A 14,500-nucleotide genomic window follows, 5' to 3' on the forward strand; every position below is an offset into this window, starting at 1 on the left:
CCAAGGCAACACAGCTAAGTACTTGTTGAGTGTCTGAGACTGGATTTGAACTCAGGTACTCCTGACTCCAGGGCCTGTGCTCTATCCACCACACCACCTAGCCACCCCAGTCCTGTTCACTTTCAATAGAAAATGTACTCTCCAGCAATCAGAATTCTTTTTAAAGTGTGGTTACCTGGAACCAAACATAGTATTCTGGATACAGAATGACCAAGACACAGATTATGTTGGGACAGTCACTTCCTGTACAGTCTAATATACTTTGTATTTTATTGCCTACAAGCATACTTGCTTTCTAGGTTGTTAATCACACTACTGATTCTAGTCCACTAAACTGTAGGTCATTTTCAAACTACTATTCTATTTTATTTTCTATCTTATACTTGTGAAGATAATTTTTTTGAACTCTTAAGTATAAAACTTGACATTTATCCTTCTTAAACATTAGATGCAGTCCAATGCTTTAGCCTATCATGAGCATTTTAGGAGTTCTTTGTACAGTCTTTTTTTTATTTTTTTTTTTAGGTTTTTTGCAAGGCAAACGGGGTTAAGTGGCTTGTCCAAAGCCACACAGCTAGGTAATTATTAAGTGTCTGAGACCGGATTTGAACCCAGGTACTCCTGACTCCAGGGCCAGTGCTTTATCCACTACACCACCTAGCCACCCCTTTTGTACAGTCTTTCATTTAAAGTTATGATGACCTCTCTATATACCAGCCATGTTATCAGTAAACAGAAAGAATTTCAGACTTATTTAGAGTTATGGCATTATTTACAGCCACATGTAGGCATTTTGGAAATAAAGTTTCATTTCAAAACACACACTAAGGGTTTTATTCAGCCTTTAATAGAAAAAAATTCAATGACGTATCAAAAAACTCTTCTGCTAAAATGTAATACAAAAAATATGAAAACCTGAGGCTGAAATTCCCTATGCGTGTGCACAAGACATACATGCACCTACCTAGTCATTCACATGCTACAGAGGAATCTTAAAATGAATCCAAATCTCTGTAACCAAGAAACATTGAAAGGTATTATCTTCCACCCTTTGCAGATTAGAAGCAATTCCACATATTTTGTGATTAAAAAAATAACATCTACCTCCAACAGAGATCCTACTCCAAATGAGCTAGCATAAATAAATCCTAGGAGCAAATTGGACTCTGTACTTAAATTTAGGACAGTCATTAATAGTCATATTCCAATATAAGGAACAAATCTTCTTATCTTCTTGTTCATGCCACTATAGCTTGCTTTTTTTTTTTTTTTTTTTTTTTTTTTTTTTTTTTTTTTTTTGCAATCCAGTATAAGAACTCTGGTCCTCCTGATTCCAGGGCCGGTGCTTTATCCACTGGTGCCCCCTACACCCCCACAATATCTTTCTTAGGCCAAGTTGCCCTTTCTGAACATATCCATTTATCTTGCCTTTCATGAATTTTGAAGACTCAGTGAAAAATTGAAATTTGTCTTCTTATAGATAACAATTTTTCCTCATCTTATATCTGAGATAGCAGTTTGTGAAAAGCAGATTTCACTGCTTTCACTTGTTTATACTGCCATTATCCCTTTCAGATCACTAAAACTGCAGCTGCATATTGTCCCAAGAATTTCAGATAGCATGATATTTTTAATCTATCATTACCAATTTGTTTCATCTGCAGAAATTTTTTTTAGTTTTTTACAAGGCAATGGGGTTAAGTGGCTTGCCCAAGGCCACACAGGTAATTAGTAAGTGTCTGAGGTTGGATTTGAACTCAGGTACTCCTGACTCCAGAGCTGATGCTCTATCCACTGTGCCACCTAGCTGCCCCTCTGCAGATTTTCTTGAAAAAAATCGTACCTTATTTTTTTGTTTTTCAATTTATTACATGGCCAAAGATAATTTATAGAGTCGGTTTTTGGTTTTGCTTTTTTACATTTTGGTTTTTTATTTCTTCTTCTTGAAAAAGAATAATTCAGTTTAGATGAAGCATTATTTATTGTGGTATAATGGTAAGAGTGCTGATTTTGAAGTTAATTGATCTGAGTTTGAATTCTGAACTCTGATGGATGATTTTTTCATCTATTTGGGCTAGTTGGAAAGGTACCTCCAGCTATAAATGATTGATCAAAATTGCTGAGGAATTCTTGCAAAGTTGAAGAAAAATCAGAAATTATGGTGATCATTTCTAAAATTTTATTCAAGTTATATCCCATTGAGGAAAAAATTAAGTATAAACTTGACTTTACCAAAAGGCATTTATAAACCATCTACTATGTATTAGGAACTGTGAGATAAAATGAAAGTCCTTCCTCTAAAAGGGAAGTGTATCTTCTATCACAAGGGAGATTATATATATATATATTATATATATATACAGATAAATATATAAAATATACAAAATAAGTAAAAGATAACAGAGAGGAAACCTTGTAGAACAAGGTACTCAAATTGAACTTTGATAAACAATAGTTATACTAATAGGGCCAAGGTGAAGGGAATTAATTCTTCCAGACTTGGGGAAGACCGCCTGTGTAAAGGCATAGAGATGGAGCTTGAAATGTTGTATGTGAGAACCAGTGAGAAGTTAATTTAAGTAGACAATGTTATATTTGAAGGAAATTAATGTTTATTAAGATTGAAAGAGATAAGTTGTAAAAGAGCTTTAAACTCAAGGAAATCTGTGTTCAATCTTAAGAGGTAATAAAAAGATACTGGGGGGTTACTAAGCTAGGAATGACATATTAAATCTTAGGAATACTTTGGCAGCTCTGATGGGGGGGAAGGGTTTTGCAGGGGAAGGGATTTAATGTAGGCTGACCAATTAGGAGACTTTTGCAGTAGTCTAGGGGGAGTGTATGTTGTGGGGCAGGGGCCGGTGCACTATGGATAGATGATCGATAGAGAGGGAGAGAGAGAGAGAAAGAAAGAAAGAAAGAAGAATATTTTCAGTTTCCAGTATTCAATGTTATTAATTTGGGGTTTGTAAAAAAAGTTTAACTTGGGAGAACTTGTGACAACCCTAGGAGTAATAATAGGATAGTAACAGTTGCTATGAGTCTGAATGGGCCAAGTTCATCCCTGAATTGTTGTCATGCATAGCTAGCCCTCAAGACTTGACAAGATATCTCATCTTATATGACCAAACACCCTTAGGACTGTTTGATATAAAGTCTTAGGTTCAAGTTTACTGTGCATCTCCACCCCAAAGAATTTGAACAACTTGTTAATGTATTAGAGAATAGATAGATGATAGTGTAAACTTATTCAGATATAAGCAATTCGATATGTATATTGCCAAGACTCTGCCATAGGAAATCTTTCATAAAACCTAGCAAATCATTCACATCCTAGAAATTTGAGGATATCATCTTTAATTTTAAAACTACCTAATTAAGTATAGACACAGCTGACTACAGATCCAGGAAGATGACTTTTGTTGAAGTCCCAACTTCTGACTAACACAGACTATGGGACCTTGGGACCAAGACACTTAGTTACTTAATGTTCTTGGCTAGAGGTGTTGAACTTGAGGCCAAACAAGATTAAAATGTAATTGGGATGTGTTTAACAAAATTATTTATGCAGTACAACATAGATGATACTTTGTGGTTTTCTAGTCAATGGACTTAGATTGATCCTATCTCTATATGTCTTATAAGCTTGTCCAATAGACCAAAAACACTGTAATAATACAATATTTTCTTTAATCCATTCTGATCTGGGAGTCACTAGCATAAAGACAGTTAAACCTATTGGTTTAAACTAGTTACCAAGAAGTAGTAAGAAGAAAATAGAGAAGATATGATAGAAGCTTGAGGTATACCCACAGTTAAGGAGTGTTGCTTTATATAATGAACAGGCTAGAGAAATAGAGATAAAATGTTCAGATAGGTAGGAAGCAAACCAGTAAAGAATAGAGTCAGTATAATCTAGGGAGAAGAGAGTATTACTAGAGTAGGGAATGATCAACAGTGTCACATGCAGCAGAATGGTCAAAAAATGATGAGAAATGAGAAAATATCCTCTTTCATAATTAAGAGATCATTGAGAGCAATTTCAGTTGAGTGATGGTAGATTGGAAACAGATTAGGCTAGTTTGAAGAAGTTCATATTTTGAATTCCCAGGCATGGATCGGGGAAAGGAGAATATACATGTTTATGTATATATGTGTGTATGTCCTATCATTTTGACTGTTTTCTCTGTCATCTTCAAAAATTAGCCATGATCATTGGCTAATGCCTTCAATTCTATCTCAGAGCTCTGCTTCCATTATTTTAAGGCAGGAATTCTATCATATATGTCCTCTCAGAATAATGTAATTAATTAACAAGGAAAACAATTATATTAAAATACTTGTTTGGGGTGGATAGAGCATCAACCCTGGAATCGGGAGGACCTGAGTTCAAATTTGACCTCAGACACTTAATAATTACCTAACTGTGTGACCTTGTCCAAGCCACTTAACCCCATTGCCTTGAAAAACCTAAAAAAAAAATACTTAAAATATTTTTTAAAACCAAGTTCACAAATCCCAGGTTAAGGCCCATTGTCCTATAAAACTTTTTCTACACAGCTGGTAGTCTCTGAGCCTTTTCTTGTTGCACCATATCATATCTTTCTTAAACTTGATATAATATTAATATTTAAAATATGGAGTTATTTATTCACAGTCTTGCTCTATTGCAAGAATTTGCTAAAGGGTAAATATCTCCTCTGGTTAGAACCAAAATGTCATCACTTTGTTAAGAGTCAAGTTACAGTGTGTCCAACTATTATTGATCAGACCAAAATGAGCTCAGAGTGCTCTACCACAAGTTGGGTACAAATAGGCCATCTGAACATTTGGGGTGGATTCTCTAAATTTGCTCCTCTACTAACTAACATTTGAAAGAATTTGGTAAACAACTTTTGATGTACTTGTTAATTTAGCAAAGTTTGAAAAAGCTTATCTGCATCTGGTGATGAATTTTATTGACCACAGTTGACTGAGGCATGGAGGTCTTGTGTACTCTACATAGATAGAAAATTGACACCAACAAAAATGCCAATGACGTTTGCTCTTTCTAAATGTTTTACAAACTCTTTGAACTAAATTCTAGAAGAGAATTTTGGAATTTTGCCAGCAAATAAGGTCGTGCTTATTGTCCTCAACTTTAAAAATTCTACCTTTCTCCTTTGAAGGAGTTAAATTGAATCCCCCACCCACCCAATTAACCCATGAAGTAATGGAAAGATTGCACAAGATCTTGCAGATTGGCTTTAGATAATTTGAGTATGCTAAAGTAGTAGCAGCTTATTTCTAGGTACATCTTGAAAGAAGAGGTTCTACCTTTTAATTTGTGCTGTAACATTTGTCATTAGGGTAGTTTGTTTTGAGTCTCTTCCCTTTTTGTTGTCTGAGTTTCCAGTATCCTTATGTCTATTGGCACCTAGTTTATTTATACAGAACTCTGTAATCCAATCCTGGTCATTGTTTCAAAAAACCAAGACTTGTGCAATTCAAAACCCTTAGTAGAAACTATAACTTATATATGGTTATATATCATTTAAACCAATAATTCTACCCCAAAGAGATCAGAAAGGGAAAAGAATTCACATGTACCCCCCCCAAAAAAAAAAGCCTAGCACTTTTTATTGTAGTGAATTAGAAATTGAAGAGGTGCTATCAATTGGGGAAATAATATAAAAGAAGAAATGACAGAATGAGTAGCATTCATAAAGTGCTTTTTATGTGCAGGAGAAAAAGAATCACACTGGGCTTCCCTTGCTGCATTTGAAATTTTAAAAAATAATTAAGTTGTGATTCTTTTTTTTTTTTTAAGGTTTTTGCAAGGCAAATGGAGTTTAAGTGGCTTGTCCAAGGCCACACAGCTAGGTAATTAGTGTCTGAGACCGGATTTGAACCCAGGTGCTCCTGACTCCAAGGCCGGTGCTTTATCCACTACGCCACCTAGCCGCCCCTTACGTTGTGATTCTTAATGGCTGCTTATGTACTTTTTAAAAGTACAGGTTGTTCAAATAAGGGGGAAAAAATTAAACTATTATTTTTAACCCTTTCTTCTCTCCAGGTTAAACTAAATGGCATAGTTTTCTCAATAGCTCCTTTTATGGCATAATTTTCAGAGCCTCTTATCTCAAATTCCACTTGCTATAGGATCCTTTTCCTGATTTTCTCAACTTCTAGTAATTTCTTTTTCCCAAAATTATCTTTTACAACACCCATACAGATTGTAAGCTCAAGGACAGAAGTGTTCCCTTTGGTCTTTTCTTTACATGGCATGGTTTATGGCACAAAGTATGCCCTTAATAAATGCTTGTATACTGATTTAGTCACCTTTGTTCTCTACACTTTGTTTTGTCAGTGTTCTATTGTGTCACTGAATTGCTCTTGTGGGGCTGGTAACTTACTCTTTACCTCCCTTGCTCTGGATATTAATACAGCCTTAGATCACATCTTATTGGAACATTAGTGAGCTTGTGGACCACTAAAATTCCTAGACCTTCATATAAACTTCTTTCTATACTTTTTTCCTTGTGCAGTGGGATCCACAGGAACTCTCAAACTGCCCTTTGCTATGTGACTTGCCCAAGGTCACATAGCTAGGCAATTCTTAAGTGTCTGAGGTCAAATTTGAACTCAGGTCCTCCTGACTCCAGGACTGGTGCTCTATCCACTGTGCCACCTAGATGCCCCACGTTTGCTGTTCTCTAAGACACAAAATTCACACATCTGGTCTCAGTGACTGGCATAGTTGATAGTATGCCTCATCAAGGACGAATCCTCTTGAAAGAGACCAAGCTCATCCTTGAGTCCCCAAAGCCCAGAGTTTGAGTACTTTTATAATGCATATGAAGTAGCTTGGTGTACTGCCTTAAATTTAGAGTTCTGTCTGAAATTGCATTCAGAGGATAGGAGCTCACATCCCAGAACTGTTATTTACCCTCTCTAGGTCTCAGTTTTTCATCTGTAAAATGTTGGATTTCAATACTAGTCTCTAAATAAAATAACTTTAAATTAATTACAGAGGTGACAAATTGATATTCCTAAAGTAAAGGTCTAATCTCTAATTTTTTTTCCTCTTTTTTAAAAAATGTATTATATACTTTTATTTTTTTAATTTTGAATTCCACATTCTCACCTTCCCCATCCATTGAGAATGCAAGCAATATCCAGTTATATATGTGAAATCATATAAAACCTATTTCTATGTTAGGTAAGACAAAAAGTTTTAAAAATATATACTTGAGTTTGTATTCAAAATTCATCAGTTTGTTTTCTGGATGTAGGTGGCATTTTTTCATTTTGAGTCCTTTAGAATTGTCTTGTATCTGGGACGGCTAGGTAGCAAAGTAGATAGAGCACCGGCCCTGGAGTCAGGAGTACCTGAGTTCAAATCCAGCCTCAGACACTTAATAATTACCTAGCTGTGTGGCCTTGGGCAAGCCACTTAAACCCATAGCCTTGCAAAAAAAAAAGAATTGTCTTGGATCATTGTATTGATCAGAGCAGCTAAGTCCCTTTCCTCTTGCTAGCTCCTCTCTACCTCTATGCCTCTAGAATAAAATAGATTATCTCATTCAATTAGGGTACCTGACCAAAATTTACATAAATGAACTGAATCACTTCCTCACCATGAAACAGATTTGGGTTGGGAAAAAGAGCATTGTTTTTACATTATTTTGAGGGAGAGAGCACATAAAAGAACAGATGGAAAAAACTACAAGGTCATTACAGAAGTCATTACCCCTCTACTTTTGTCTGACATTACAAGTAAGGAAGATCTTTGCTAGGTTCTACTAGATCACTTATTTCTAAAGTACTTTTTTTACCTGAAATTGAATGTATTGTAAGACTGGTTAGTAGAGAGGAAGACAAACTATTATCTTTCAAGACCTAATTCAGGTATTTTTCCATTAAACTTCTAGGACTACCGTCTAATAAAATGCTATCTCCTTAAATCTTTCAGATTGTTATCCTAATATATTTTTATGTGTGTGTATAAATATATATACAACTCCAGCCCCTATCAAACTATAAATTTTTTTGAATATAGTAATTTTCATCTCTATATTCCCTAGCACTGAGGATAGTGCTTTGCAGGTGGCAGACCAAATATTTTGTTTGGCTATATAGCCTTAAGAAGATGAGTATTTTTCTGATTCCAAGCCTAGTGCCCTATCCACTGCACCTTCTACCAGCACTTTACTAGCTGTGTGACCCTGGGTAGTTTGCTTAAACCTATAAGTCTCAGCTTCCTTATCTATAAAATAAAATGAAGAAAGAAATGACAGATCCAGCCAATATTTCTGCCAGGAAAACCCCCAAATGGGGTCATGAAGAACTGAATATAACTAAACAGTAACAACAATCTCCTCTAAACTTGATTTCTGGATGGTAATTTAATGTGGACAGTGTATTAATCTGAGGTAGATTGTGATAATTTATTGAATATAGCTTTCTTGTATGTGTGGCATAAACATGAATTCCAGAGAAAGGCACTTGTACTTATAGTCATCTTCCTTGTGTGGTATGATAATGAAAAGTACATTGAATTTCACTTTGGAATTTTGCTACTTAAGCTTTTGTGATCTTTGAGCAAGGACTTGTAACTTTTCCAAAGCGAGGGTTGGAATTGATAATCTCTAGGGTGTGTGATTTGAGAGAGAATTCCCTGCCTATTAGATTGCTACAAAGCTTGAAATTCAGTTCATTAAATAACCCCTTTCTATCAAGGCCCTTCAAAATCCCCAAACAAATAAAAATAGTTTATATTTGTTATCCATTTTGCTATTCAATAGGATTATTAAATAAACAGAACCTTTTTATTAAAGACAAACTAGAAATGAGAGAATAGCAACTGACTGATTAGAAGTGAAGCAAATAATCTATAGTGTACCAAGTTTGTTATGAATGCTTCTAATAACAAGTTTATTAAGGCAATGGGGTTAAGTGACTTGCCCAAAGTCACAAAACTAGGCAATTCTTAAGTGTTTGAGGCAAATTTGAAATCAGGTCCTCCTTACTCCAGGAATTTTTTTGATGGAAATGTGTGTTTGCCAAAGAATAAAGAAAGTTTTCTTTTTCTGATGGGGTGGGAACATTTATTAAAGATTATTTTTCCCTAAGAGGCAGAGGCAGAGATATAAGCTAAAATAAATCAAATCAAATAATTCAAACTAAAGTATATGAAAAATTTTAAGGGAATGCTGGATAGATACTGGAGCTGGAATTTTACTTAAAAGGAACTCCTAGATGAGGGATGCAAGTTAACACCTTCTTTGCAACTTAAAATCTTAGAGAACAGTGAGTGAGGCGATATGGGGACCTAAGATCAGTCTGTCAACATGAATCAGAAGAAGAACTTGAGCTCAATTCTTGTAGCCAAAAAGAATTGAGCTCAAGTTCTTCTAAGACTAGGACCCTACTATATCAGAATACTGACAATTAGTCCATGGACAGACAGGTTAGATGTGCCAGGTTGTAAGATATTATTATCGCATTGTACAGACTGGTGCTTGCCTGGCATTGTTGATGTGTAAGTTGCCTCTGCTATAGGAGTAAACTATTTAAGGCCAAGAGACTCCCACAGTAGCCAGACCATCTTCAAGAGGCCTGTTTCCTAAAAATCAGACCCTAGAATGGAACAATTCTAGTAAAGGCAAATGAGAGGAATACCTTGCTTGAAATAGCATATCTGTCATTATAATCAACATAATTGTGCGATTCATGCCTCTAATCCTTTGGTTGATTGGTATGATCATCTTCAATACAAAGGACTAAAAGGGAATAGTATTGAGTATGGAGGAATGAGAGAAACCAGAGATTCCTAATCTTCTTTGTGTTACAGACCCCTTTTCAGAATAAAGTTTTTTAAATTCCTAAAATATCTAACATTATATGAAACCAAAAGTTAATGAAAATAAAGGTATATTTTCCCTCAAATTTATAGACTCTATACTTTGTGATTTCAGAGGAGACACCCAGGTTAGAATTTTTCTTAAAGAGATGCTATAAGAATTTGCTTCATCAATGACCTAGGGTAAAAAAAAATAATTCATTAATTGACTAATACTCATATTTTTTTCTGGATAGGATTATAAGAGTAGTAGAGCGTGACAATATGATAAATTAAGATAAAATGAAAAAGGCAGAAATGTCAGTTTCAACTCATTTAAAACTGATTAGGTCCAAAGTGCAACAGTTAGGGGCTCAAAATGAGTTAGTCATTTTTCATTGGGAATCAATTTATTGATTTTGAATCAGAATTTACAACCATCTTGGACAAGTTATTTTACTCTAGAGCTTGATTCTCTCATCTATAAAACAAAGGGTTGAACTTGATGACTAGATCCCTTCCAGCTCAAAATCTGGGATTTGTGAGTGAAGCGAGATGTTGGGGTATTGCAGGACTCCATCTTTGGTTGGTCCCATGCTATATTTTTATCATCATCTCAGATAAAATTATAGAAAGTTACTTAGATTTGTGGATGATAAGAAGCTGGGGATTTTGCTAATAGATTAACATTGTCCCTTGATTTTCATGGACTTTAGAATCTTATGGGAAAGATGATATTGTTATGCACAGGTAAAACAATGTAATGTGAAGTGCAATAGAAATGGTACAAAATGCTGTGCATTTCAGAGAAGAGATAAAAATACTTTTAGGTCAAAGATTTGTGGAGACATGACATTTTGAACAATGGATTGAAATTAGACAAGCAAAACTAAAAGAAATAGCTCTCCTTATGTTTTAATAAGAATATATTGTCCTTGTCAAGACATGCTACTTTTATGGTTCAGATGCCAAATAGGGAGCAACCTTTTCATTCTACAGGGTAGTATAGTTTAACTCAGACTTCTTATGGAAGTTCCACACATTTCTGGCTGACCTGTCTACCTGTACTTACTGTGTGCTGTGGCTGAGAATTGTATTTCTTCCATCTCTAGGGTTGATTGATGATGCCTAACAAGTTTTTCAATTTATAATCTTAGGAGTGGGTGCTGAGATACTTGTCCAGAACTTTTGTTTGTCACAGGCAGGATTTTGTCCAGTTATACATCTGCCTCTTTTATATTGAATAGAAGAGTATGAGATTGATGTCATTAAATTCACAATGGTATACTGTTTATTTTAAAATATATAAATTCTGATTAAATGTTTTGTAGAATTAGCTCTGAAAGGAGAAAGGAAAAGTCTCGAGATGCAGCCAGATGTCGTAGAAGCAAGGAATCTGAAGTTTTCTATGAACTTGCTCACCAGTTGCCTCTTCCTCATAATGTGAGCTCACATCTTGATAAGGCTTCTGTCATGAGACTTACTATCAGTTATTTAAGAATGAGAAAACTTCTAGATGCTGGTAAGAAAGTAATCCTACTATGGTTTTATATGATTGAAGACTAGAAATAGTCTTTTTTTTGGTCAAAATTTTAAAGGTGTTCTATTTTATTAAAGGGGTCCAGTTAACTTTCCCACTTGGAATTCATCTTTCTTTCATCAGAATTGTTTTGTTTTTATTTTAGCTTTTGAAATTATTTTCAGTACTTTAACTTATTTTGCACTACTTTTCACACTTCAAGCCAAGAACTCTTGAGTTAAATTTTTGTTTTGTTAAAAAAAAAAAAGGACCCATTATTTTCCTTTTTAATTGTCCTGATTCCCTTGCATTACTATCAGCATTCACAAAGAGTAATTGGCAGGTCTTATTGTAGATATTTCAGCTTCCAGGTTTGTATTCTGTCCTTAAATGGGTGCTACTGAAAGAATTTGTGGGAATTGTAAGGGAAAATAAACCTTAGAAATACTGAACACTAAAAGAAAGGCTAAATGTATTTAATACTGTTGGGTTAAAATAAAAATACTTGGTATGCCCACTCTCTATGATGTAGGAATAATTGGGGTAAAGTTACCTATTATTGCTTAGAAATTTATCTTGTCTTTGAAACCTGAAGAAGAATATTTCAACTATTTTTATACCATTTATGAATATATTTGTCTCTATACCACCTAGTTCATGTTAAAGCCAAAAAAAATTTTTTTAATGATCTAATTCTTTCTTAGATTAGTACTATATGTTAGAAAAGGATTGGATTGTATTTAGTTATTAAACTGACCAAGAGGTGGGTTCTTCAAGCTTAAAAAAGTTTTCTTAAGCTTAAAATTTCACTAAGACATTATTTCTCCACAGCTACATACAAGAACTCCTTGCTTTTAATAAAGAGTTATATAGTTTTATTTATATTTATTCTGCTTGGGTCCTATAATAATGAATCCTATGAAGTAGTCACATAATACAAATTCATTCTGCATATTTCTATTGGGCCATTTTTTATCCAGTTATAACTTCGAATAGTACAAATTCAGATACATACAACCAATTCAAAGGATTCATTAATTAGAGACCCTATCTGTATATAGGATATCACACCAGAGAACACTGGTTATCTAACATATAGAAACAGATCCCTGTGGATTTGTATAAACTAAGAAAACCACAAATGAACATTGTCTATTTTGTATTGTATTTTTATACCTCTTTTGCTAATTATTTCCCAATGGTTTTTTAAACATTTTTTAGACTTTTAAAAATAGCCTTTGATATTTTAAAATAATGACTTGATAGCAAGGTAGCAAGAAAAGTGATACATTGTAGTTCAAGTAATTTTATTTTTAAAAAATTTTTGTAGGTGATCTGGAAGCTGAAGCTGAAATGGAAGCACAACTAAATTGCTTTTATTTGAAAGCTCTAGATGGCTTTGTTATGGTTCTCACAGAGGACGGTGACATGATTTATATGTCCGAAAATGTGAACAAATGTATGGGACTAACTCAGGTAAAAATATTATAATATTAAAGAGGTGTTCAGTCATCATTATGCCCTTATTTCAAGAACTAGAACTTATTTTTCCCCTTATGTTTACAGTTTGAACTAACAGGACACAGTGTATTTGATTTTACACATCCATGTGACCATGAGGAACTGAGAGAAATGCTTATACACAGAAATGGTAAGAAAAAACAAATTGCTTGATTTAATATGATGGAATGGTTTTTATGAGCCTTGTATAAACAATTCTAATATATTAAGCATATTTTAATAAATTATTGTGATATTTACAATTGAAAGATTTCATTTGTTAATTTCTGAATAATCATTTTAAAGCCAATTAATAAATGAATATTTTAGTAAATAAATTTGCTCACATGATGTCCTATATTTTTTTTTATTTGAGACTGTTTAAATTTCATATCCAAGAAAATACAATAACAATTGTGGCTTTCTCCTTGGGCAAAATGTTATTTGAATTGTCAAAGATTTTCACTTAATTAATGGCTTATTGTTTTAAATATCCAAGGTTACTTTGGTTCTTCAAAGATTGGTAACTTTGTTGTTACAAAGAGAATGCAGATCACAACCCTATTATAATTTAGTAAATGATCTTCAAAAGGAGTTGTCATGGCTGAAAAATTATTTATCTTCAGTCAGACTGGTTGATGACCACCTCCAAACTTAGTCTGGTCCTTGAACACAAATCCATTACTCCAGGGTCTCTACTTAAAGCCATCTCAACTTGTTTGAAGAACTGTTTATCTTCATGATATGTCTAGGATTTCTGTGCACTTTTCATGAAGATTTTTCTGCTGTTACTTCTTGCTACGTTTAGTATACTGTCCTGAAGCATCTCCTCTCACCCCATTGACTATTTTGGGAGCATAGAAATTACACAATCAAACTTAATGATTTATCAGGATAAATAAGAGTACTTACCTAAAAATAAAGCTCTTTGGGCAAAGTACATGAACTTTTTTCTTGTTCTTGGCAATATTTTAGGTAAGTAAAGGTAGTAGGTATAATTGGAAAACTGGAAAATAGTAGTAAAAATAAGAAGCTTCATTCATGCTGAATCTAAAATTGAGAGGGAAGGTTTTTTTTGTCTGCTTACCATATGTTGATTGATTTTATAAACTTAAATTGATTTCTTCCTGAAATAGAAGGCTAGCATAATTTGAGTTACAAAGAGTAAAATGAAGCTATTTTTAAACAGTTTTTATTAAGATTTACCATGAACCTGAATTTTTATATCCTCTTCAATTGGAAAAAGTCCAGATTTTAATAATTCTCCTTAAAAAGATTACAATTCCTTGATGAGAAAGTCAAAATTAATGGTAGCATATTCCTGCTATTGTTTGCATTTATGAGGCATTTTCCTTTTGATTCCTGGAAAAAAAAGGAAAAAATTCAGTATCTTAATTTCTGCTTGGTTAATTAAGTAAATGTATTTCTCTAAATCAAGTTTCATATGTTTATTGGTTTTGGAACTTAGATTATTTGTAATATACAAATAATCTAAGTTCCAAAACCAATAATTTTCCCTGCACATGTATTTATACAGATTCAGAAATTAGTGCCAATACAACATTTACTGATTCTAAATTTATGCAGAATTAAATTGTTTGGTCTTAAAACATGGCTTATTCACATTTAATAGAAACATCTACCTATTACAGAATTTT

The 14,500-nt window shown here is 33.7% G+C and overlaps 1 protein-coding gene across 1 annotated transcript in view; it reads left to right on the plus strand.

Moving 5' to 3' along the window:
- Positions 1 to 14,500, plus strand: part of HIF1A (hypoxia inducible factor 1 subunit alpha) — a 47,255-nt gene that overhangs the window by 11,942 nt on the left and 20,813 nt on the right. The window contains exons 2-4 of the mRNA XM_074235956.1: positions 11,155 to 11,345; positions 12,673 to 12,818; positions 12,909 to 12,993. Coding sequence (XP_074092057.1) covers positions 11,155 to 11,345; positions 12,673 to 12,818; positions 12,909 to 12,993 — 422 coding nt within the window. The remainder of the gene's footprint in view (positions 1 to 11,154; positions 11,346 to 12,672; positions 12,819 to 12,908; positions 12,994 to 14,500) is intronic.

Source organism: Macrotis lagotis, chromosome 4 (genome assembly GCF_037893015.1).
Source record: "Macrotis lagotis isolate mMagLag1 chromosome 4, bilby.v1.9.chrom.fasta, whole genome shotgun sequence".
NCBI lineage: Eukaryota > Metazoa > Chordata > Mammalia > Peramelemorphia > Peramelidae > Macrotis > Macrotis lagotis.